Source organism: Peromyscus californicus, unplaced genomic scaffold, assembly GCF_007827085.1.
Source record: "Peromyscus californicus insignis strain IS unplaced genomic scaffold, ASM782708v3 Scaffold_12__1_contigs__length_115047231, whole genome shotgun sequence".
NCBI lineage: Eukaryota > Metazoa > Chordata > Mammalia > Rodentia > Cricetidae > Peromyscus > Peromyscus californicus.
This window is the reverse complement of record NW_026294413.1, coordinates 80,497,111-80,520,981: the sequence shown is the minus strand read 5'-3', so window position 1 is coordinate 80,520,981 and position 23,871 is coordinate 80,497,111. Positions and strand designations below refer to the sequence as shown.

General features: G+C 38.7%; 1 protein-coding gene across 3 annotated transcripts in view; it reads right to left on the bottom strand.

Annotated features, from left to right (window-relative positions):
• Adk (adenosine kinase) overlaps positions 1–23,871 on the bottom strand; it is a 409,106-nt gene that overhangs the window by 130,974 nt on the left and 254,261 nt on the right. For all 3 annotated transcript variants that reach the window (XM_052733565.1, XM_052733567.1, XM_052733566.1), the window contains exon 7: positions 3,745–3,915. In XM_052733565.1, the coding sequence (XP_052589525.1) occupies positions 3,745–3,915 (171 nt within the window). The remainder of the gene's footprint in view (positions 1–3,744; positions 3,916–23,871) is intronic.

The following is a 23,871-nucleotide window of genomic DNA, read 5'->3' as shown; positions in this document are numbered from 1 at the left end:
GCTTTATAGAAAGACTTCAAGGTTTGTTCATTGAGCATATATATGGAAGTTTCTTTTCTTTGAGGTTGAATAATATTCCATTCTATGTATATTTGAAATTTTATTCATTAAAAATTCATTTTGCCAGGGCTGGAGAGATGGTTCAATGGTTAAGAGCACTGGCTGTTCTTGCAGAGGACCTCAGTTTATTCCTAGCACCCACACAGTGGCTCACAGCTGCATTTAACTCCTGTTCTAGGGGATCTAACACCCTCTTCTGACCTCTGCAGGGACCAGGCACCCTCGTGATGAGCAGATATACATGCAAAGCAAAACATTCATCCACTTAAAATAAATAAAGATTTAAGTTAAAAAAATTTGTCTTGCCTTTCGCTCTGGCGATTGTGAACAACAATGCTATAAGCATAGGGAGTTCCCACCATTAGTTTTTGGGACAGACTAATTAGTAGAATGGGGGGTATGTGATAACAATCATATAATCAATTTTTTTTTTTGGCAATCTACTGAACTATTTTCCACAGCATTTATATTACTTTACACTCAGACCAGCAATACACAAGGGTTCCAGTTTCTTTATCACTCTAATGGGTGTGAAGCAGTGTCTAATTTTAGGTCCATGTGTTTACTGCCATTTGTATAGTTCTTTTTGGAGAACTATTTACTTAAGTCCTTTGACCATTGTGTGTGCCCATGTACACATAGATGTATGATGTGCGTTTTAAGACAGTCTCCCTGTACACAGCCCAGGCTGGCCTCAGCTTCTGATCCTCTGCTTCAACTTCCAGAGTGATGAAATGTCACCATGCCCAGTGTCTTTGGCCATTTTTAATTTGCTTGTTGGTTTTCTTCTTGTCATTGAGTTACACATTTGGATAGTAATCCGTTATTAAGCATGATTGATAAATATTGTCTCCCCTTGTATGGGTGTTGTTTCACACTCCAGAGTCTTTTCTTTGAAGGAAAAACCATTTTTTTGGGTAGGGGGGGGTTAGTCACAGTCTCTTTTTGTAGTCCAGGCTAGCCTTAGACATATATTGTCCTCCTGTGTCCTCAGTGATGTGTTACAGGTGTGGTCTGCCATTTCTGGCCATAAAAGTACTTAACTTTTGATAATTCCAATTAACCTTTTAGGTTTTGACTGTTGCTGTGCTTTACACACTTGCTTTGTAAAGTGAAGACCATTTTGATCTCACCAACGTTTTCTATAAACATAGTCACTTTGGGGATTATTCTTTTTCTGTTCCCTGAGGTCTCTTCTCTGTCAAACTTCTGGCATCAATCGATGATTGATGCCTTTACACATAACTGTAGTCCTTGAAAATTTTCATTTATATATTTGATTGCTTATTTATTTATGGTGTGTGCACACCAGGCTGCACACATGGAGATCAGAGGATAACTCTTGGAAGTTGTCAGTTCTCTCCTTCTACCTTGTGGGTTTTGGGCATCACTTCAGGTCATCAGGTTTGGTGGCAAGCACTTGTACCCATGGAGAAATTCCCCCCCCCAAACCCCCCTTCTATAAAAGAGTTGTTTGTGTGATCTAAGTTTTTTCAAAGGCTCCATCTTCATTCTCTTCCTAACTAAGGTCACCTGTGACTATCTGTCCACTTGCAAATCTAAATTAATTGCATTTAATTCTCTCAATCTACTCCTCAAGCCTCACTCTTTTGAATCATACATATCTTTTACACAGTGCTTATAGTTTGTCTTCCTAGAGGCTAGAGCATTTATGTCCTGCCAGTCTAATCTTCCCAGACTATAAAGGGTGAATGTCAATGTCCTCACAGTCACTCTCAGAATGCTATCCTGGTGACATATTGCTCTATGTTATTTAAAGGGCTAAAATAGCACATCTCCTACTCACTTCATTGACCTTTTAGGAAACAATATGAGGGCTGGAGAGTTGACTCAGTGGTCAAGAGCACTGGCTGCTCTTCTGAGGACCTGTGTTTATTTCCCAGCACCCGCATGGCAGCCCACAACCGTCTACAACTCCAATTCCAGAGATCCAAGTCCCTCTTCTGGTCTCCACAGGCACCAGGCACACATATGGTACACACTCATATATAGAGGTAAAAAACCTTACACACATAAAATCGGAATAAAAATTAAAAACCCCATTGTATAAACACACACACACACACACACACACACACACACACACACACACACACACACACACACACACACACTGCAGCCTTGTAAAGAAAAGGCAGGTTTTAGTCAAATGAGACTCCAGCAGCTATCTGTAAGTTTTCAAGTCTTTCTCGTCTATTTCTTGTCATTGTCTTAATATTCTTGTTTGGATAGGAAATGTCCTCAAAGGCTCATTTGTTTGGATGTTTGATCTCTTTGGAGGAACCTTTAGGAGGCAAGACTGAGCTGGAGGAACTGGGCCCTGAAGTCTATAACTTGGCCTACTTCCTGTTCTGCTTCTTAATCTCTTGAGACATGTGGAGTCCTGCTTACACGTTCCCATTGCCATAAGCTCTGCCATACCCCTTGCCATGACAGACTTGATCCATTGCCCAGCTGAAATACAGCTTCCTCTCTTACGTTGTTTCCTATCTGGCATTTAGTTGCAGCATAATGAAAGAAACGAATGTAGTTAATGTGTAAAGAAGGTAACGTTTCCTTTCAATGGTGCTGGCCTTTGTATGCTCACACATTTGACATTCTTTTTTTTTTTTTTAAAAAGATTTATTTATTTATTTTATATATATAGTGTTCTGCCTGCATGTATGCCTGCACACTTGGAGAGGGCACCAGATCTGATTATATGTGGCTGCTGGGGATTGAATTCAGGACCTCTGGAAGAGCAGCCAGTGCTCTTAACCTGTGAGCCACCACTCCAGCCCTTGATATTCTTTCTACAGACCAATCCTTCAGTCTTCACTCAGGTGAAATCCCAGGTCAGATTTTTAAGTTTCTTTAGGCAGACTGCACATTTAACTTACTGACATATAAAAATCAATTAGTATATTCAAATATTAGGACCAGAGGATTAGAATCAGAATTGATTTCCAGGGTGACCAATGGAGACGTCATTTTACACACAAAACTTCCAACATTCATAAACGTTCACTGATATGGCTAACATCACGTGAAGTCTCAGTCAAAGCCTTCTCTATTCTATTTTTAAAGTTTCCCTTGACTTTTAATGGGCAAAAATACATCACTTGTTAAAAGAAGAATAGTTTAAGTGAACAATCCCAGTAATAAGTCAAATAAAAATTACAGTATCAAATTTACTAATAATTTATTAAGTTTAAATAGATTCAGACAGAAGGTTTTACAAATGAGAAAAGTTTTTTAAGAAGTTTTGGTTGTGGTCATAGTTACAGGTCACATAGGCATTTGCAGAAGTGTAGGAATCTAGAGTAAGAAGGGTGAATTTTACTATATGTAAATTAAATCCCAATGATTTAATCTTTTAGAAATTTATTTCTTACTAAGAAGTTAGTCCGCAGGAAATACAGAAAATACAGTGGTAGAGAAATCCACGTTGAGTGACTCTTGTATAATTCTCAAGGTCACTGATCCCAAATTTAGGGTTTTACTTATGCATTCCTACACATACATACAGCCCAGAAACAGAAGGATTACTTTTTTGTTTTGTTGTTTAGAGACAGGGTCTGCCTACCTTTGCCTCCTGAATGTTGGGATTAAAGGCATGCAATACCACACCTGGCTCTAGTTGACTTTTGTTTTTTGTTTTTTTTTTTTTTTAAAGCAACTCACCGTCTCATTTCCAAAGAGGATGTCAACATAAGGCATGACTTTCATCAAGGATTCCTTGAAGAACTGGCTAATGAACGGGGCTGACAAATTCAGAGTGAAGATCCTGTTGTTCTCAGCAGCATAGTGGGCCACTTTCAATACTGACTCCGGGGAGACTGTAAGAAAAAAGCCCTGGACAAAGAAAAAAGAAGAGAAAATCAGTGCTGGCACCTCCACACTTAGTCTAAGTGAGAACAAAAGGAATCTATACAAAGTATCAATGCCTGTACAAATTTAATTATAAACTCCGAGGCAGAAAGTGGTTGTATTTAACCAGAAAAAAGTTTATCATGTGAGTGCTATATGCTTGATACATGACATTTCTAAAAAGAAGAAAGGTTATTTCATATTAGATTATATATGTGCACTCCCAAAAAATTCTTGGAACCTATGAAACGAAAATACTCAAGAAGATAATAAGTACATCTGAATTTGAGAAATACAAATGGAGGCAGATCAAACCCTTCTAGCTTCTTATAAACTGTCACATCCTGTTAGTGATTTAAAAATAATGTTTATAAAGAGCATAGCTTACTTATTATCTTAAAAAATATTACTGGGCGGTGGTAGCACAGGCCTTTAATCCCAGCACTCGGGAGACAGAGCCAGGCAGATCTCTGTGAGTTCAAGGCCAGCCTGGGCTACAGAGCAAGATCCAGGACAGGCATCAAAACTACACAGAGGGAGTTGGGGATTTAGCTCAGTGGTAGAGTGCTTGCCTAGCAAGCACAAGGCCCTGGGTTCAATCCTCAGCTCAAAAAAAAAAGAAAAAGAAAAAGAAAAAACTACACAGAGAAACCCCGTCTCGAAAAAAACAAAAACCAAAAACAAACAAACAAACAAAACAAAACAAAAACATCGTAACTGAATTTATTTCATTTTATTTTAAAGCTTTGAGACAGTGTTCTCTATGTCAACCAAGGCTGGCCTGGGGAGTTCTAGGAGTCTGGAGATTACAAGCAGGTGTCATAATATCTGGATTTTTAAAATTAACTTTTAGGGAGAGCAAGGAAAGAGATACCATGATAAATGAAGACATCATGGGAATAGGGAGAAACAGAGTACTAGGGAAGTTCCCAGGAATCCACAAGGATGACCCCACCATAGATTATTGTCAATAGTCGAGAGGGTGCCTGAACTGGCCTACTCTGGTGATTAGATGGCTGAATACCCTAACTGTCATCATAGAACCCTCATCCAGTGACTGATGGAAGCAGATGCAGAGATCCACGACCGGGTCCTAGGTGGAGCTCCAGGAGTCCAATCAATGAGAGAGAGGAGGGGTCATATGAGCAAGAGATATCGAGACCATAATTGGAAAAAGCAAAGGGACAACTAGCCAAACTAGTGGAAACACATGAACTGTGGACCAATAGCTGAGGAGCCCCATGGTACTGGACTAGGCCCTCTGGATAGGCGAGACAGTTGTTTAGCTTAAACTGTTTAGGGGACCCCCAGGCAGTGGGACCGGGACCTGTCCCTAGTGCATGAGCTGGCTTTTTGGAGCCTAGTGCCTATGGTGAGACACTTTGTGCAGCCTTGGTGCAGGGAGGAGGGGCTTGGACTTGCCTCAACTGAATGTACCACGCTCTGCAGACTCCCCATGGCAGACCTTGCCTTGGTGGAGGTGGGAATGGCGGGTGGGTTGGGGGAGAAGGCTGGGGAGCAGGAAGAGGGAGGAAAGGGGAATTTGTGGTTGGTATGTAAAATGAATAGAAAATCTCTTAATAAAACAAAACAAAACAAAACAAAACAAAAAAATCCTAACTTTTAGTTAGAATTTTCAAATAATAAGAAAATAATCCAAGACTACAAAAGAAAAAATTTTAAATTAGTTTCATGCCAGGAAAGTTATATTTTAAAACAGTGCTTGTCTATATGTCTCAGGATAAAAATCTTCATAGCTTCTATTAACGGCTTCTAGATGGAAGCACAGGCAAAGATGAGGGTAAAGTTGAGGGAGAGTGGTAAGGAAGGTGGAGGCGAGCAAAGAGAAGTGAAGCTGTGTTAGTTAGCACGGAGTGCGTCAATGGAAAGGCCTGGAGTGGAGGACAGGATGTATCTGGACAGCAACACGGGAGTGGAGTGAGGATGGAGTGTGGGTAATGAGTTTTCCTCACAAGAAAGGAATATGACTAGAGAAAAATGCAAGAAAGGTAAACTGGATAGCAATAATTTACCAACAACTAGCAGCACCCTGCATTTGGCTATGTAAAAGGAAGCCACACTGGAGTTCTAAGTATGGGGCCTATATAGACTGTTTAAGATGTAAAAGGCACAGAGTAGAATTCTAAGATGATATTTAAACAATTAAAAACAAATCTGGCCTTGTTATTAAATAGAAAACTCCAGAATAAGACCAGGGTCACATTGTGAATAGACTATTCAGTTGTGGCCATACTACTCAAAATCTCTATAAAAAAGTTTGACTCATGAGAAATGTGTTAGAAGAAGGTTGTGGCTCTAATTACCAAGGAAGGGACTATGGACCGATAAGTGAAGAGAATAAAGAAAGACAGAAGAGGAGAGAACAAAGGATGGTTATTACGGAGAGAACGGCCGAGACACGTGACCAGGAATTTCAAGAGGGTTCTTATGTGTTCAGGGTTACGGGGAGGCAGAGACAGAGGCACTGGGCAGACACACCTGATGAGTAGAAAAAGGCACTTGGTGTGAGAGTAAACTACAGAGTAGTTGAAGGACTGCGGAGCCCGAGCGTAAGAAATACGAATCAATCATCTGAACTTTACCGATTAGTTCTGGTGTCCCAGAAACCGGACTAAAACCTTACAAACTGGCAATTATTATGAAACCTATGGAGTACATACTGTTTGTTGCTCTCACTTTAGAAATAAGTCTGAAATCAAAACAGAGAACTATCTTACAGGTTATATAGCTTACATGTGATGAGCCTGGATTAAAATGATTCCTAACAGGAGAAAGATTTTCTTTAGATGAAAGAGTGGAGATGCGAGGATAGTTCTTTTTGGAGGTCTGTTTGTTTGAGACAGGGTCTGCCATGCAGCTCAGGCTGGATTTGAACTCCGGATGCTGTAGTCTCCTCTTCTCAAGGGGTGGATAACAGGCATGAGGCACCATGTCTAGCTTCAGAGGCCAGGTCTTAAGGATAGTCATATTTTGAGCATTTCTGCTTTCTTCCCCCCCCCTTTTTTTTTTGGAGACAGGGTTTCTCTGTGTAAGAGCCCTGGCTGTCCTGGAACTCACTCTGTAGACCAGGCTGGCCTCTAACTCACAGAGATCAGCCTGCCTCTGCTTCCAGTGTTGGGATTAAAAGTGTGCGCCATCACTTCCCAGCATGAACATTTCTGCTTTTCAAAGACAGCAATCAGGTGAAGAAACAGAAGGAGAACTAAGGGAGGATAATTAGAGCACAGAATCAGAGGAAGGGCAGTCACTTGAAACTAGACAGAAAGAAGAAGAAGAAATACTGACAATATGCAGGAAATGTCTTCAAAAGTTGTGAAAATGTCCAGGCACACATAACAGTACTTGTTAGGCTGAGACTGGAAGATTGCATGGTTCAAAGCTAGCCTAGGCAATATAAGTAAGACCCTGTCCATCTCAACAAACAAACCAAAGTTGCAAAATGTTATAAAGTATCGACTTGTAATTGAAGGTCTAATCACTTACATCATATGATCATACAGAAGGGGGGAGAGAGAGAGAAAAAAAAAACTTCCATTACTTTAAGTTGAACATAATATTCTAAAAGAATAAACTTTGTGGTTGTGGTCATTTGTATAAGGATCTATCTTTAAAGGGGGTTTACTGCCCTTATGCATTCTGAAAAATTAAGAGAGACTTTTAAGTTGTAATTATATTGGGGCTCAGAACACAGAACACCAAGATATGGTACCTTGGATGTAGGAGAAAACTACAGAAGATACTTCTGTGTAAGCATTCCCATTTTACATGAAAGTAGGCCACAGGACCATTCCAGGGTCCTGCCCCATTCCTGGAGGACAAGAAGAATCTGGAAAGACAAGGTCTACTGGATGCTACTCTCTCACGTGTCGTTTATTACAATTAGATATTACATCATATCCCCTTTGTCCAATCTTGATTCTTTAAAAAAATTATGTCTTCAGAATTTTGCATGAAATTGTTTTCCCTAAGCTGTGAGACTTCACTTCTAAATGCTCCTGTGTCACATGAAATTGTCAAATAGATTCATTGTGCTTTTCTCTTGTGTCATATAAGTGTCAGCCACGACCCTAGCAATGGCAATCTATCACAAATGATGTTTCTTAACATAATAACATAATGTTTTCTCATTTAGAAACCCCATGCTGAGCTGGGCAGTGGTGGCGCACACCTTTAATCCCAGCACTCAGGAGGCAGAGGCAGGCAGATCTGTGTGAGTCTGAGGCCAGCTTGGCCTACAGAGTGAGTTCTAGGACAGCCAGGACTACACAGAGAAACTCTGTCTTGAAAAACCAAAAAATATCTGAAACTCCATGCCACTAATTCTTCAATTATTCTAAAAGGCAATGTTTTAACATTTAAAAATGTTTTCATCCTTTTTTCTTTAGATGCACGTCACTTGGACACTATGAGCATCTGAGCTGCGTTCTTTGTCATTTCTGTCACTAAAAGAACCAAATGGAGCACTTTCTACAGCATCTGTCTCTGTGGCAGTGGGTATGAACTTGCTGTTTTGGTCTTTTATTTAATGAGAAGAGTATAAAGCCCCCCCCCCCCCCCCCCCCCCCCCCCCGCTTACTTTTCTCCAAACTGTTACAGCAGGAAATAGAACCTCCCAGAGCTGGCACTCTGCCAGCTGTGGATCGACCACAGACAGCCACAGGATGGCCTATATAAACAGTAACCTGGTCAAATAATTAGGCTGCTCACCAACTTCAGACTGAAAATTTGATCTGTATTCAAATACATATGATTGTAATTTAAGTCACAGAATAGTATGCCTCTGGAGTCTAAATTGGGCCTGATTCCAAATCTATGTATGCTGGATGTGTTTTACTTTAAAATATAACATAATAGTATTGTAATGTGGATAGTATATATATTTGATTTTTTTTAATTTCATAAAGAAAAGGTAAAAATGTTAGCTTTTAAATAAGTAGGAAATGTACAATTTAATTCTATTTTAAAATATTCTCTTACTTTGTAAAGTAAATATTCAGAATTTAAACAAGTTGGGATTTGTGCTCTGTTAGATTGCAAAGACTGTTAAAATGCATGCCAACCATAACTTTTCTTCCCAGATTTATAACCTTTGCTAAGGCGCGTGTTCCAGCCTACAGCATGACCCAGAATAAAAACAGTACTGCTACAAAAAGAATTGTTTTGTTCACGTCAGGTTTGTAATAAAAATAAGCCAAAAGTCTATATGTCTATGCTTTAGAAAAACACTCTATATATCTGGCAAAGTCTTGGGATTTGTAGTTAGGGATGTCTGTTTACACAGTTTGCTCTACACATCTCTCCCTGCAAACAACCCCAAACAGAGTATATTCTCTTACAGGTTGAAAAACACTAATAAGGTGGAAAATGAAGGGGTTATCTTTATCCATCACAGTGGAAAACAAAACAAAACACAGGAAGATAGGAGGGAAAGACTAGGTAAAACCCAAAGACTATTTTAGCAAAGCTTGACTTCATGCCTGGAAATCTTAACCACCCTAAGGGATTTGTCAGGGTATTTTAAATATAGTAAAACTTAGAAATATATGAAGAGAAGGGGAAACAATTTTTTTCCTCTTTACTAGTGTTTACTTTAATTCAGAGTCATTATTTGAGGTTCTTTTTAAATGTCTTTACCTAAGAATGTAAGCTTTTAATTATATCCATTAACAGATATCTGAGGTATGAGATGTGTGTGTGTGTGTGTGAGTGTGTGTGTGTGTGTGTGTGTGTGTGTGTGTGTGTGTGTGTACACAGACACCTAAGTAAGTATAAGTTTTTATTGATTCAAAATAAAAAAGAACAGGTGGGGTGCTGGCACATACGTGCAATCCCAGCACCTAAGAGGCTGAAGCAGGAGGTTCAGCACAAATCCATTTGCTTCACAGAAACTTCAAGGCCAGCCTGTGCTAAACAAGACCTCTTCAGAAACGAAGCATAGATGGATGCTGTGGGATGTCTTTCTCTATGCTATATATATGGTTTGTTACTACTGGTTAATAAAGAAGCTGCTCTGGCCTATGGTAAGACAGGTTATAGCCAGGCAGGAACTCCAACTAAAGATACAGGGAAAAGGAAGATGGAGTCAGAGATGGGGTGGGGCAAGATGTAATGAAACACAGGTAAAGCCAGGAGACACGTGGTGATCCATAGATGAATAGAAATGGGTTAACTTAAGGTGAAAGAGCTAGCTAGCAAGAAGCCTGAACCATAGACCAAACAGTTTGTAATTGCTAAAAGCCTCTGTGTGTTTATTTGGGACCAAGTGGCGGAAGGACACAGGAAAACTTCCAGCTACAGAAATATATGGAGTGATCATGACTGTAACTAAATGGTGGGTATACTAAGACAAACAAGGGTGGGAAAGGAGGCCTTTGTCTGTGTTAACATAAAATACCCTAATCAAGGTAAGGTACTCTAAACAGGGTAGAAATAAACAGTATCATTTTATAGTGTCAGGCATAAAATGTATGTGGGGGTAGTTGAGTGGGTCAGCATCCTTCTGCAGCTCACACAGAAATAGCTTGCAAGCTGAATGGTAAGAACTTATAATTTAGGGTCCTCCTGCCCCCATTGTCGACAATTACGTAGTCATATGAAATCTCGGTTGATTAAAGGTTTTAAAAATATATAGAAAATCTATAAAAAAAAGAAAAGTAAATAACATACTTCTGAAATATGAAATTACTTCCAAGTCCAGAACTAAAGAAATTATTTGCTTTAGAAATATTAAAATCCTCACTCATCTCGCTCTAATCCCAGGAGGAGGGGAAATAAACCAAAGACTGGGAAAGGTGACAAAGGGTTCATTGTAAAGAACCTGAAAAATAGCTGGGCAAGGAGCACTGCTGTGAGTCTGAGGCCACCCTAGGCTACATAGTTACTTTTAGGCCAGTCTGAGGCTTGTCTCCCAAAAAAGATACCCATAGTAAAGTCCTACATAGACACAGGCTCTTCTCTAACAATTAAAGAAACAATACTCAATGTTCAAGATGGTGAAAGGTGGAGCGGAGATTAAACTTAAGGCCTAACACATTTAGGCCAGCGTTCTATCACTGAGTAGTGGTCCCAGCAAACACACACCAATATTGCTGAAGAGAGTAGCTGACAGTCATTAAGAATAATCGGCAAATACACACAAGGAATACTAATCCATACTCGCTGACTCAATAATTCTTCTGACAATCTACTTATGGGTTGGATCTGAAATACCTCCCCATAGGCTCGTATGTTTGTACACGTCACTTCCTGTGGTGGTGCTATTTTTCAGACACGGGGCCTACCTGGCAGATATAGGTCATTAGGGACAGGCATTTGAAAGGTACACCTTCTGTATTCTGGCCTGTGTTCTCTGCTTGCAGGTCTATGAATAGTCAAACCAAACCAAACCAACCAAACAAAAAACAAAACAAAATAAAAAAAACCCCAACAACCTACCAGCGTGGTCTACAGATTGAGTTCCAGGATAGCCAGAGCTGTTACAGAGAAACCAAAACCAACTAACCAGCCAATCAACCAAACACCCCGCCTCGGTTTAAAAAAAAAAAAAAAAAAAAAAAAAAAAAAAAAAGCCAAAGCAAAACCAAAACAAAACTCCAAGAAACAAACCACCTTTAGCTAGGTGAGTTGATGTTAAAATAAAATATATTATTAGCCTGCCTTTTAAACTTTTTTAAAATGTTGCTATTATATTTAAATTATATATGTAGTTTTTAAAATCTCTAGAGAAGAGTGATATTGTAGGGAATATTTTGAACATACAACAAAAGATGAAAACTAAGTAGTAAAGAAAAAATTACTATGGTACACACTCGTTCAATAAGACATAAGACAAAAGTAGTGTATGAACTATTAGTGTGATTGGGAACTACACTGTATCAACAGTAAAATAAAGAAATGATGAGAAGGGAATGCATGAAGAGTAGAAATGGTAAAACCTAGGTATGGAAATTTACATATTGCTAACAATTTATTTTAAAAATTGGTGATATTAAAAAATGGTGATAATTACATTTGAGATTAAAAACTTTAAAAATAGAATTATTTTGTTTTAGTGAAATAAATACACAATCAAAAGATATTTATAAATACTGAGAATATTAATTCAATAAACAGGAGTTAAGAGCAGATAAATGGTTGAGGGTAAATCTACCTTTCTTCTTGCTTAAGGCTCAAAAAGGAAAAAGCTACATGTGCGATTAGCGACTTTAGTTAATATATGCCACTATTTACAGAAACAGAAGGGAACAAAAAAAATGTATGCTTAAAAAAAGAAAAGGAAAAAGAACAACGGAGTCACAGGAAGCCTGGACTAGCACTACGAAGGGAAGAACTCAGATGCCAGATGCCTGTCTCAAGATGCTCCACTGTTGTCTGTTTTGAAGAATACAATTAGCTTGTTTTCTGTGCTGTAACTCAGGTGCCATAGGAACATCAGTTGGAGAACACAGCTGTGAGAACGAATAAATTAGAAGTCAAAAATAACAAATCTAACACCCAGAGAACACTGAGTTTTCTTTTTCTTAGTGTTTTGTGAATCTCCCAGACAGAATAAAATAAATTTCCTTGTAGGCGTGGGAGAGATCAAACACAAATTATGACAAACCATAGTTCACTGCTGCTGTAAGGAGAATACTGGCTTTGACAACCATTAAGATAATATATAAGCCATTTACAATTATGATATGATATGCAATATTTCATAGGAAGGACAGCACCAGAACTGCTAACAGAGAGTCACACCAAACACACCAGTGAATGCTGTGACGTCTGCCACCATGGACCGAATGCAATGTGTCAAAGGAACAGAAGAGAACAATTACCCTCCATCTTTCTGTCTGTGCAGCCTGTAGAAAGCATGAACGTCACCACCTATTCCTCAGATATCTGAGTCTTTTCAAGGATTAAAATACCAGCAACTTTAAGTATACCATGTCTACCATGAATGAAGAAGCAAATTTTCTTTTGTCACATGTAAGTCCCTCAAATACAAACACATGAACGACCAACCAACCCAAACAAAGATATAAAGCAAGAGGCAGAAAGGTGTCATCAAAGGAATATGGATCATATGTGAGGGCAACATATGTGAGGATTTACCCTTGTTTTGCTGAAAAGAAGAGAGGATGAGATATCCTAGAAGTCTGTTTGAGGGGGAAATAGAAGGAGAATACACAGCAAACTGAAACACACTTTGAAATAGTATGTGTAATGTGAACACACAAATACACACACACACACACACAAAAAAAAAAAACAAAAACAAAAACAAAAAAAAACAAGGCCACAGAGACTAGGGAGATGGCTCAGCACCTAAGAGGGTGTGCTGCTCTTGCAGTGGACATGAGTTCAGTTCCCAGCACCTACATTGGGCATCTGTAACATCAGTTCCAGGGGATCGAACTACTGGTCTCTGCAGGCATCTGCATTTATGTGCACCCAAATATACAAATATTCTTCAAATTTTTTTTTTCCCCAGAGCTGAGGACCGAACCCAGGGCGTTGCGCTTACTAGGCAAGCGGCTCTACCACTGAGCTAAATCCCCAACCCCTCAAATTTTTATATAACAACAGTCAAATAGTTTTCAGGAATACACACAAGTGAAAGCTAGCCATCAACACATTGAATGACTGTGGTCTTGAAGTTAGTATTAGGGTTCAGGAATGGTATAAAAAAATTAACTGGAGAACACTGAATTTTCTTCCTCTTAGTAGGTCCTACATGTTTTGTGAATCTTCCAGACAGAATAAAATAAATTTCCTTTCTTAAAATTATTATTCCTAAATTTCCTCAAACAGAAATAAATAAATGGAGCTGGATCCAGGTCAAGTGACTACATCTTAATGAGACCCAAGGAGATGGATATCTCAATTCCCTGTGATTTAAGCAGATGACACCTCTTCTTCCTTTCCTTCCTCCTCATTCACTGGTCAGGAAATGGTGGGTGCAAGCAACCCCTAGACCTCCTAGTATACTTATTTTTAAGTTTTACCAATCTGTGTCTTTACTAACTGTGGGGCTTTGGGCAGTTTAACATCTTAAGACCTTCTTGTTCTCATCTTTAGGTTGTAATAATAAAACTCCAAGGCTGTAAGAATTAAATCAGAGTATAACACAGTGCAGGATATTGGAGTATGAATTTAAGCATATTTACACTGTATTAATATATTACCATAGAAATACCAAGTATTAAAAGGTGCCCCTCCCTTAGGAACGACAAGTTCTTTTTACAGCCTTTAGTTAAAATGCTAAACAAAAATGTGCTCTTTAACTTAGCTCCTTTGAAATATAAATACATAAAACAAAATCCATCATTCCCTTTCCAAAAGCTCTCCATGCCTCTTCTCTCTCCTTGATTTAATCATCCCATGTCCTGCTGACAGATTAATCACCCTAATCATTCTTCTTTTCCTAGTAAATTAAATCCAAATGCCTCACACCCAGTACTCAAAACTCTCCACAATAGCACTCCAACTCACATAGTAAACCAGCTGTAACCTCCATGTTTCCATAACATATGTCCGGACTTCAATCATACAAAATGATTTGTCTCTCCCAAAATAAATCTTCAGAGTCTTTCCATTGTTCCATTTGAAATGTCCATTACCTTGACCTGTTAGAATTGTAGTACCACTGCCTGGGCAGTATAAAAAAAAAAATCAACTTTCGTCCACCCCAAAGAGATCTACTCATTCCTCTCTGAACTTCCAAAATAGGCAATATGAGTTGAATAACTGACCTTATTTACTTAATAACATACGGAACTTACATTTGTCTTACCGCCCTTAGCGGCGAGAGCACATCCGTTTTGTTTCCTGTAGTGCAAGGCACAGTGCAACTGAGTTTTTTGAGACTTTACATGAATTCCTCTGTCACTGAAATGCTATTTTGAAAACAATGAAAATTGAAGACTGATGTATTCTTACATGCTTAAGAAGAATATATTCATTTTAGAGTTAGGCAGTTTCCTTCTAGTTCATAGGCTCTGAAACTTCCTCAGTTCCCAAAACCTTTACAGTTTGTTATTTTTTCACGGTATCCTAGCAAATGCCTAACAGTTCGTTTTGTAGCAAGTATGTCCAAACAAGTTAATGAGTACCATCTTTACAATTTGATGTAAGTCTTAGAAAAAAGTTACATAGTAATTGAAAAAGAAGGAAAATGACTCCACGTCCCCACAGTATATGCGACTGGGACATGTGAGCTTGCAGGGCCTTGCTCAATTCTTCCAGCCTTTCATTCCAACCAAACACTGCCCTTCTCTGTCCTGCTGCAGAGATTTCAGGAAGTACTGCCTTTAAGTAAACCACATCAACCTTTCCCAAAGTATGATATCATCCCAGAGGAATGCAGTACAATCTGATGTTGAAACTGATGCAAACTATCCTGGAGCAATGTTGGGGGTTTTCTGTAGTACTTAGGGGTATCTCTGTGTACAGTTTGGGAACTTTAAAGTTATTCAAAGAAAATACCTTAACATAAACTATTTTTATTTGAAAAAGCTGAAGCCATTCAGGGTCACGTTCAGAGCATTCAGGAAAAGGAAAGATTTTTCTCTGCATGAAACAGCACAAGTAAACTTGTACATTAGGGTGGCATTCTGGAGAGCACTTTGTGAAGAGGTGGACCCTGAGAAGTAGATGACAGGCAGATGCCTAGAAGGTGAAATACAATGAAAACATTTGCCTGGGCTGGGATAACCCAACAACTTTAGCAAAGCTGATACTTCACAAGTCTTAATTTACCTACCTTATATATACACTGCAATCTCTCTTCACTAAATAAATGTTCCACATAAATGAGCTCTTTACCTCCCTAAAATTTGTAAATGATAATCAGACAGTAGGCATTGTTCTACTTTCCAATATAATCTCCAATGGTCCACACTGATGAAACAGAATCATGCAATGGGGCGTCCAGTTAACCTAAAAGTCTATGCCTGCTGACACCCTCTCATGTTTTGGTGATGCTGTATTTACGCTACAGAGTCTGTTCTTCATTTTCCATTTGACCATAAAAAGGGATGTTTTTTGCAAAGGGTTCAATAAATATTTAGTTTTGCAGGCTTCATGACTCCAGTTGAACCCGCTCTCCTGTTAGTTCAGCAGAAAGGTAGCAATCTGCAATACTTACAATAACGAGTGTGCTTGAGTCACAATAAAATTTCATTCACAATAACAGCAAGTCATTCTTGTTGAAAACAACTTAGATAAAAATTATGTCGAAGAGAAATTTCTACAGGAAATTCACTAGGCTAAGGAAGTAAGAGTGTGTACCTTCCTTTTTGTAGTAAAGAACATTTAAAACATTGAAAATTGAAAATTAAAAGTTATGGAGATGGCTCAGGGGATAAGAGGCCTTGTTGCCCTTGCAGAGGGACCATGGGGGTTCACTTCCGAGCACCCACTCAGCAGCTAAGAACCATCTGTAACTCAGTTCCAGAAGATGTGAAGCCTATTTCTGGCCTCCACATGTATTGCATGTATGTGATGCACAAACATACACACAGGAAAAATACTCCTATATAAAATGAAAATAACACATTTTAAAAAATGGATAATTAAAGACACAGAGAGAGAGACACACAGAGAGAGACAGAGAGATACAGAGAGAGAGATACAGAGAGAGAGAGAGAGAGGATTTTCCATTTTCCAACATCTTATTTTGAAGTGAGAACAGTTATTTTCGGAGTCTAGCACTGAATCTACATAGACCCTTACCACTGAGCATAACAAACACTTCACCTTTCTCTTCTGTCTGTGTGCTCGCTGGAGACTGGACCCTGCATCTGCTGAGCGATGTCTCCTGGACTTGCTTGTGTTCCTCCTGCTGCACCCCCCTTCAGTCCTCTACCTCATTCCACACTTAACTTCACTGAAAACAGAGCTGCTGAGCTGGATGTGGTGGTGCAAGTCTAGAACCCAGGCCCTTGGGAGGAGGGAGCAGCTGGATCAGAAGTTCAAGGCTATCCTCAGGTTAACACAGCCAGTCTGAGGGCGGCCTGGGCAACGTGAGACCTAACCTCAAACAAAAGCAAAAGCAAAAACAAAACAATTTCAAAGCGGACCTTCTAGTGCTTCCACAAATAGACAGGGCCGTTATTCACTTCTTCTTCACTCAGAGTGGATAGTTTTCTATAATGGAGTAAGAAAAAAACTGTCAAGTGGTATAAAGTACTAACAACTTTTCTTTTCTTTCTTTCTTTTCTTTGAAAAAAAAAAATCAAGAGCTAGATACTTTTTATAACCCCAGCATTCAGGAGGCTAGGGAAGAAAACTGTAAGCTTGAAAGTGACCTCAGCTAAAGTGTGAGACACTGTTTCAAATGAAAGACTCAACACCATGGTATAAATTTAGGGTTCCCAAACCATGTCAATGTGGACTAGATTTAAAACATAGGGTGCCAGTACTAGATGTACAGCCCAGAGGTAGAGCCACTCCTAACGCATATAAGGCCCTAGGCCCTATCTGCGCCCCAAGTACTGCCCCTACTACCTTTGGCTGCCAAGGGGTTACACCTCTTTTAGTTCCAGCTCTGGCTTATTTTATGGCAAATTACTGCACTAAACACCTTTTATGCTCGCCAAGCAGGCTGCGCTGGCTGACCGGCCACAGAGCCCCAGGGAGCCACCTGTCTGGACCTCCCCAGGGCTGGCCTAATGAGCTTGTTGTCACCACATCCAGCTATTTTATGTGGGTTCTGGGGCTTAAAGCAGGTTCTCAATGCTTGACAATAAGAACTCTAATGACAGAGCTGTCTCCCTAGTGTCTTCTTTGTTTTCTTTTTATTTATTGTATTACAAAATAAAAATAAAAAAATTAAATAAAAAAAACCCAAAAAAACCAAAAAAAATCACCAAGTTGCTGAGAAGACAAAGAATAAAATAGTTTGACTTTATTAAAATTATAAAAAAAAGTAAAACTTGCTGCGTATAGCCCCCTAAAATGTTTTATTTTTTTAAATATATAATATTTGGGCAAGGTAGTTCAAGTCTGTAATTCTAGCACCCAGGAGGCAGAGTTAGAAGGACTGATGCAAATTCAAAGTAATCTTGGTCTAAATAGCAGGTTCTAGGCCAGGCAGAGTTATATAGCAATACCCTGTCTCAAAACAAAACAAGCAAATTAAAAAAAAAAATCCTAACACATAACAAAGTGGTATGTGACCTAGCCCCCATCCCCCTAAAAAAAAACAAACCAGGTCAGAAACTTCAATACTCAAATTCTGTTCTGCTAGCTACTATACAACAAGAGATCTATTCAATATTCATGAACCTCAGTTTTTGTTTTATTTATTTATTTATTTTTGGTTTTTCGAGACAGGGTTTCTCTGTGTAGCTTTGCGCCTTTCCTGGAACTTACTTGGTAGCCCAGGCTGGCCTCGAACTCACAGAGATCTGCCTGGCTCTGCCTCCCGAGTGCTGGGATTAAAGGCGTGCGCCACCACCGCCCCGCTGTTTTTATTTTTATTTTATTTAACCTCTGGGTTAGAGGACCCCCAAAACTTACATTTCAAATTTTCTAAAGTTCAGTTCAGTTTTAAATGAAATGAGGTCTTGAAGAAATGCAAGTGATTCATTTGTATAAGTGATTCATACAACATAACTTACTTTCATAGTCTAATACAATCATTATCCATAGTTTTATCATGCTACAAAGAAATCCTATTTCTCCACTCACAAAATGCTACCCCCAAGGGCTGAGAGTACAGCTCAGTGGTGAAGCACTTGCCCAGCATGCACAGCCTAGCACAGTAAAAACAAAAAGAACAAAACCATAATAAGACAACAATAACAACAATGTCGCCCTGCCCTCCACAACCACCTTATCTTCTTTCTGCTTCAATGGATGGAGCTATTCTGGATATTTCAACAAATGGCCCGAAATAATGTAATCTGTGTCTTCTCTCACTCTACACAAGGAGTCAGAGGTTCATTCACAGATAGCATGGATCAGGACTTTCTTCTTCTTTATTAGTATTATTTTTTGACAGACAATACGCTATTTGTATGACTATATCACAATGTGTGGTGATATTGTGTTCCCCAAAAATATTGTGTACCCTAATAAATAAACTTATCTGGGGTCAGAGAACAGAACAGCCACTAGATATAGAGGCCAGAAAATGGTGGCACACACGCCTTTAATCCTATCACTTGGGAGGCAGAGAGTTTAAAGTCATACTGGAAACAGCCAGCCATGGTTACTCACGCCTTTAATCCCAGGAAGTGATGGCAGAAAGCAGAAAGGTATATAAGGCGTGAAAACCAGAACAAGGCAGGTTAAGCTTTTAGGCTTTGAGCAGCACAGTTCAGCTGAGATTCATTCTGGATGAGGACTCAGAAGCTTCCAGTCTGAGGAAACAGGATCAGTTGAAGAATTGGTGAGGTGAGGAAGCTGTGGCTTGTTCTGCTTCTTTGACGTTCCAGCATTCACCCCAATAACTGGCATTAGGTTTGTTTTTATTAATAAGATCTTTTAAGATTCGTGCTACAACTATGTATTTCTGCTTATGAACACGTAGGCTGTTTCCATGGCTGATTAAAAAACATTTTTAGAAGCAATAAATAATATAAAAGATGTGCTTTTGAAAAAGGTTTGAGATTCTGAGGAGGGCGTCCCTTTAACCTACAAAGGGACAAATCTCAATGAGCCAGAAGAGAAGTGAAACTAATTCAAAGTTTGGTTCCTAGAACACTAATTAATTTGAGATTTTAATAGAAAATGTAAAATCGCAAAGTTCTACATGTGATGAGAAAGAATAAACTCTTAAGTAACAGAGGCTGGCATGGCCACTATACTGGAGACTGAGAAAGCAGGACTGGGGAACATTTACAGAATAAGAAAGACCCTGTCTCAGAAAAACAAAGAGATGTAAAGAGAGAACACAAATGACCTGACCAGTACCCACAGTGGAATGATTATTTTATTGAGGTGATCTTAAGTAGTTTTACTTATTAAAACACAAAATAGTGACTTATCTCCACTTACAACTCTATAGGTTTTTAAAAATATTTTTTTTTGTGTGTGTGTATGTGTGGTGTGTACATGACTGCATGCACATGTATGAGCTCACAGATGTTTCAGCATGCTTACGGAGGTCAGAGGACAACTGTGGTGGTCAGTCTCAACTTTTATTCCGGGTTCTGGGATGGAGCTCATGTTGTCAGGCTTGGAGGCTCCATGTCTGTTTAAAATCTGGGTTTAAAAATGGTCAAAGTGCAACCATTTTTCTAGATAATTGCTGTAGCTCTTTCAAGTTTGCCCTTTTTTTTTTGTTTTTATGAAAGTATCACGATATAAATGGAAAACAACTAAGCTGAAAGCTATTCTTTTATCATTGTGAGTAGCCAGTGTTTTTATTTTTGGTAGAAGCCAGATTTCATACCACTTTCTGGAATATAGGAAAGAGCAAGACTGTCAGCAAATGGACCTATTTTGACCCTGACATTTTCCTCTTAGGTGCTGCCAGAGTGTCAAAAAGAGAAGGTGTTCTTAGACATGAATAATTTCTTTATTGCTGATTGCGGCTGGATTAGTCCCAACCCTCTCACTACAGAAGCAAAGAAAGTCAGCAGGGTATACACAGCTCTTGACATTCGATAGGAAACCTATCAAACAGCTTTTCACTTCATGACACTGAAGTTTTGGAGGCCAATTAAATATTATTTCAGAAAACATTTTCTAGATATTATCTTATAGACATTGCTAAATTATATGATTTGATGTCATTTTTAAAATGTGAAATGTGGCCAAATGGATTTTTAACAGTGATACAGAAGAGCAGTTCTCAAACTTGTGTGGCAGGACTCAGCAACCTGCATTTCCATAGTCCTGTAGGTGATTTTACAGAAAGCAACTGGTTTTAAAAAAAAATCAGACAAATCCATCCATTTTCCATTACTATTATTATATTTTTCATGAAGATGACAGGAAAAAAATCAACCTGGTTGCAGCAGAAGACACAGTGGTGTCAGAGTAGCTGCTTGTTCTAAATCTCTAGTATTATCTGGATTCAAAATGAGACTTAGTTTCCTTGCAACTATGGCATTGGCCCAACCACAGTAGTTTCCCGGGCATGGCTTAGGTTTCCAAATCAATTCCCATTAAAACAGTGATCTGTAGCTAAAAATGCTTGATAAATTGACCCTGTCATTTTGTATGTCGTATTAAATCTCAGAACAGTTAATCACCTGTGCTAGGTTATATAACTAACTGTTTAAGGAGGTACTGGAATGCCAATCCACTGACTGTTCACTTGTTTACACACAGACCCTGCCATCATTCCACAATCAATGACACCCCTAGGGGGGAAAATGATCATGGAAGATATAACTCAGCATCTCTGAAAGCAATGCAGCCAGGGTAAGATGAAGTAGATACCTGCTTCATAGTTCGTTAAATATGGAATTTATAGAGAAACTCAAATGATCTTGTCCAACACCTATTAATAACAGATCATCTGGGCTGTACTTTCGAGAGACTTCTGATTTGCTGTGTAGCCCACATTGCTTACTGTACTTTAGGTTTTAAGATTGATCGATTGATTTCTCATGGCTTCTTGATTAGTGATACACTCTTACGATTTATAATTCTAAAGTAAAGAGTTTTATATTATTGTCCTATAACACTTAAGTAACACTTGCTCAAATAATTGTAGGCAACACTAAAAGCTCCCCCACTTTAATTGCAGTGCCCTCAGAGTCCAGCAGAGACTACTCACTGAATACTTTTTTGTAAAGGTAGGATCTTAGAATGTAGCTCTGGCTGACATATATATATATATATATATATATATATATATATATATATATATATATATATATATATATATATACTCTATATGTAGACCAGGTTGGCCTTGAACTTACAGAGACCTGCTTGCCTCTGCCTTTTGAGTGTTGGGAATAAAGGCGTGTGCTACCATGCCCAGCAATCACTAAATACTTTTTTTTTTTTTTGGTTTTTCGAGACAGGGTTTCTCTGTAGTTTTGCGCCTTTCCTGGAACTCACTTTGTAGACCAGGCTGGCCTCGAACTCACAGAGATCCGCCTGGCTCTGCCTCCCGAGTGCTGGGATTAAAGGCGTGCGTCACCACCGCCCGGCACTAAATACTTTTTTAAAAATAAGTCTTTTCAGAGTAAAATGGGAGAAAAAATAGTGCATAAAATTAAAAAAATTAAGATTAATTTGAGGGAATCCAGATAGTTGGAGCAATGGCTACCACCTAATTCATTCATCAACCAAAAAAAAAAAAAAAAAAAAGGACAAGGACCATAAATTTTATGCACAAAAATACCCTTTTAAAACAACCAGAACAACCAAACCACCAAAAGCAAATGAGTAAGAACCTCCAGTAAATCCCAGAGTCAGAGGTCTGTAGCCCTTCCACCCGCACAGCACTACACCTTCTATTACCAAAGGCCCCGTTACATTTCGGGACAAGGTGGGAATGCTGTAACTGAACAGAGGATAAGAGCGGGGCAGGAGGGAGACAGTGTGGGGAGATCCGTATATCCATCCACCCACCACCCATCCACCAAGCAACAGATGAAACCAACCAAAAGAAGGGCTGGAGAGGAAAAGCCCCATCTTCAGTGACCTTCCTGTCTCACTACTGAACAGAAGGGAGTGGGGGAAGGGAGAATAAAAGAGAGAAAAATGGGGGCAAGGAAGTTAAATTTCATTAATTTTTTTTCAAGAACAGCAATGCCATGTCAATTTATAGGGACTGATAAATTAAAAAATACAACGAATAAAACGACACCAGCACCATTGTTATTTATTATGAAATTTTTAGAAAACCACATGGATCCTAGGATAGAAAGCAGATTAACTACAAAGGTTTAAGGAGAAGGGGGAGAAAGTTACACTTCTCAAAAGGGAGTTAAGGTTAAAATATCTTAGAACAATGGTTTCAAGACTCCAAAGGAGATAAATTTCTTCCTAGAACTCCATATGAATAGCTGGAAATATTAGACATGCTAAGTTTCAGAGACATTCTCCTTTTATTCTTTTTCAGAAAGCTGGGAGAAAAAAAAGAGGAATGTAAGCTACCAAAAAAGCATTTAAGTGAGGAGAATGTGTGGGAGTCCTGAAATAAAATATTTAGCACAGACTTGACATGAAGGGAATGTAGGAATGGGAGAAAGAAAGTCCTAGGTCAGTGCTTAGAGCAGAAAAATGAAAGGCCTCAAAGGCAAGGTCTTCAAGACAAACACATGACAAGCAAATCAAACAAAAACTGCTAGTGGCAGGCTTAGTGGGTGACAGACAATTATTACAAGGCACAAAATAATTTAGACCTATGAGAAGATTCATATATGTAAGTAAGCAGCCATGAGCACAGAGGAGCTAAGGAAACAGGGAGATGAGGGACTTAAAAGCTCTAAAAGAAAGTCACAACTTAGCTCCCAAAGGATGAATACATACAAAGGTATAGTAGTGTTTATGAATAAATTTAATTTAAATATTCCATTGGAGAATTAGTGAGGGGCAGAGTCCAGGATGTGTATGCGCAGGAGGGCTAAATGTCCATCTTTTACAGTAAGCAGTAAGTAGAAGAAATGGATGGGCTAGGACACTTTTAAAACTATAGAGGTAATTAAGTGAAAAAACAGCAAATTTCTTAACAGAAAATGGGTCGGGATATATTCCCTTTTCCTTTGTAAACCCTTAAGCACAAAATGAGTTAACTATGTACATATGTAATTTAAATTTTAACTTAATAAATTTTTAGGAATTAAAATAACCATAAATAATTCCTTTTCATAATTCAATGCAGTAAATGAAAACTTAATGTGCTACATCTCTCTCTTATTTAATGAACACATTATAACAAGAATTTTAAGTATTGCATATCATATGAACTACACTGCAAAATACTTTTGCTGAATTAACTAACCAAAGATTGTCACCAGTAAA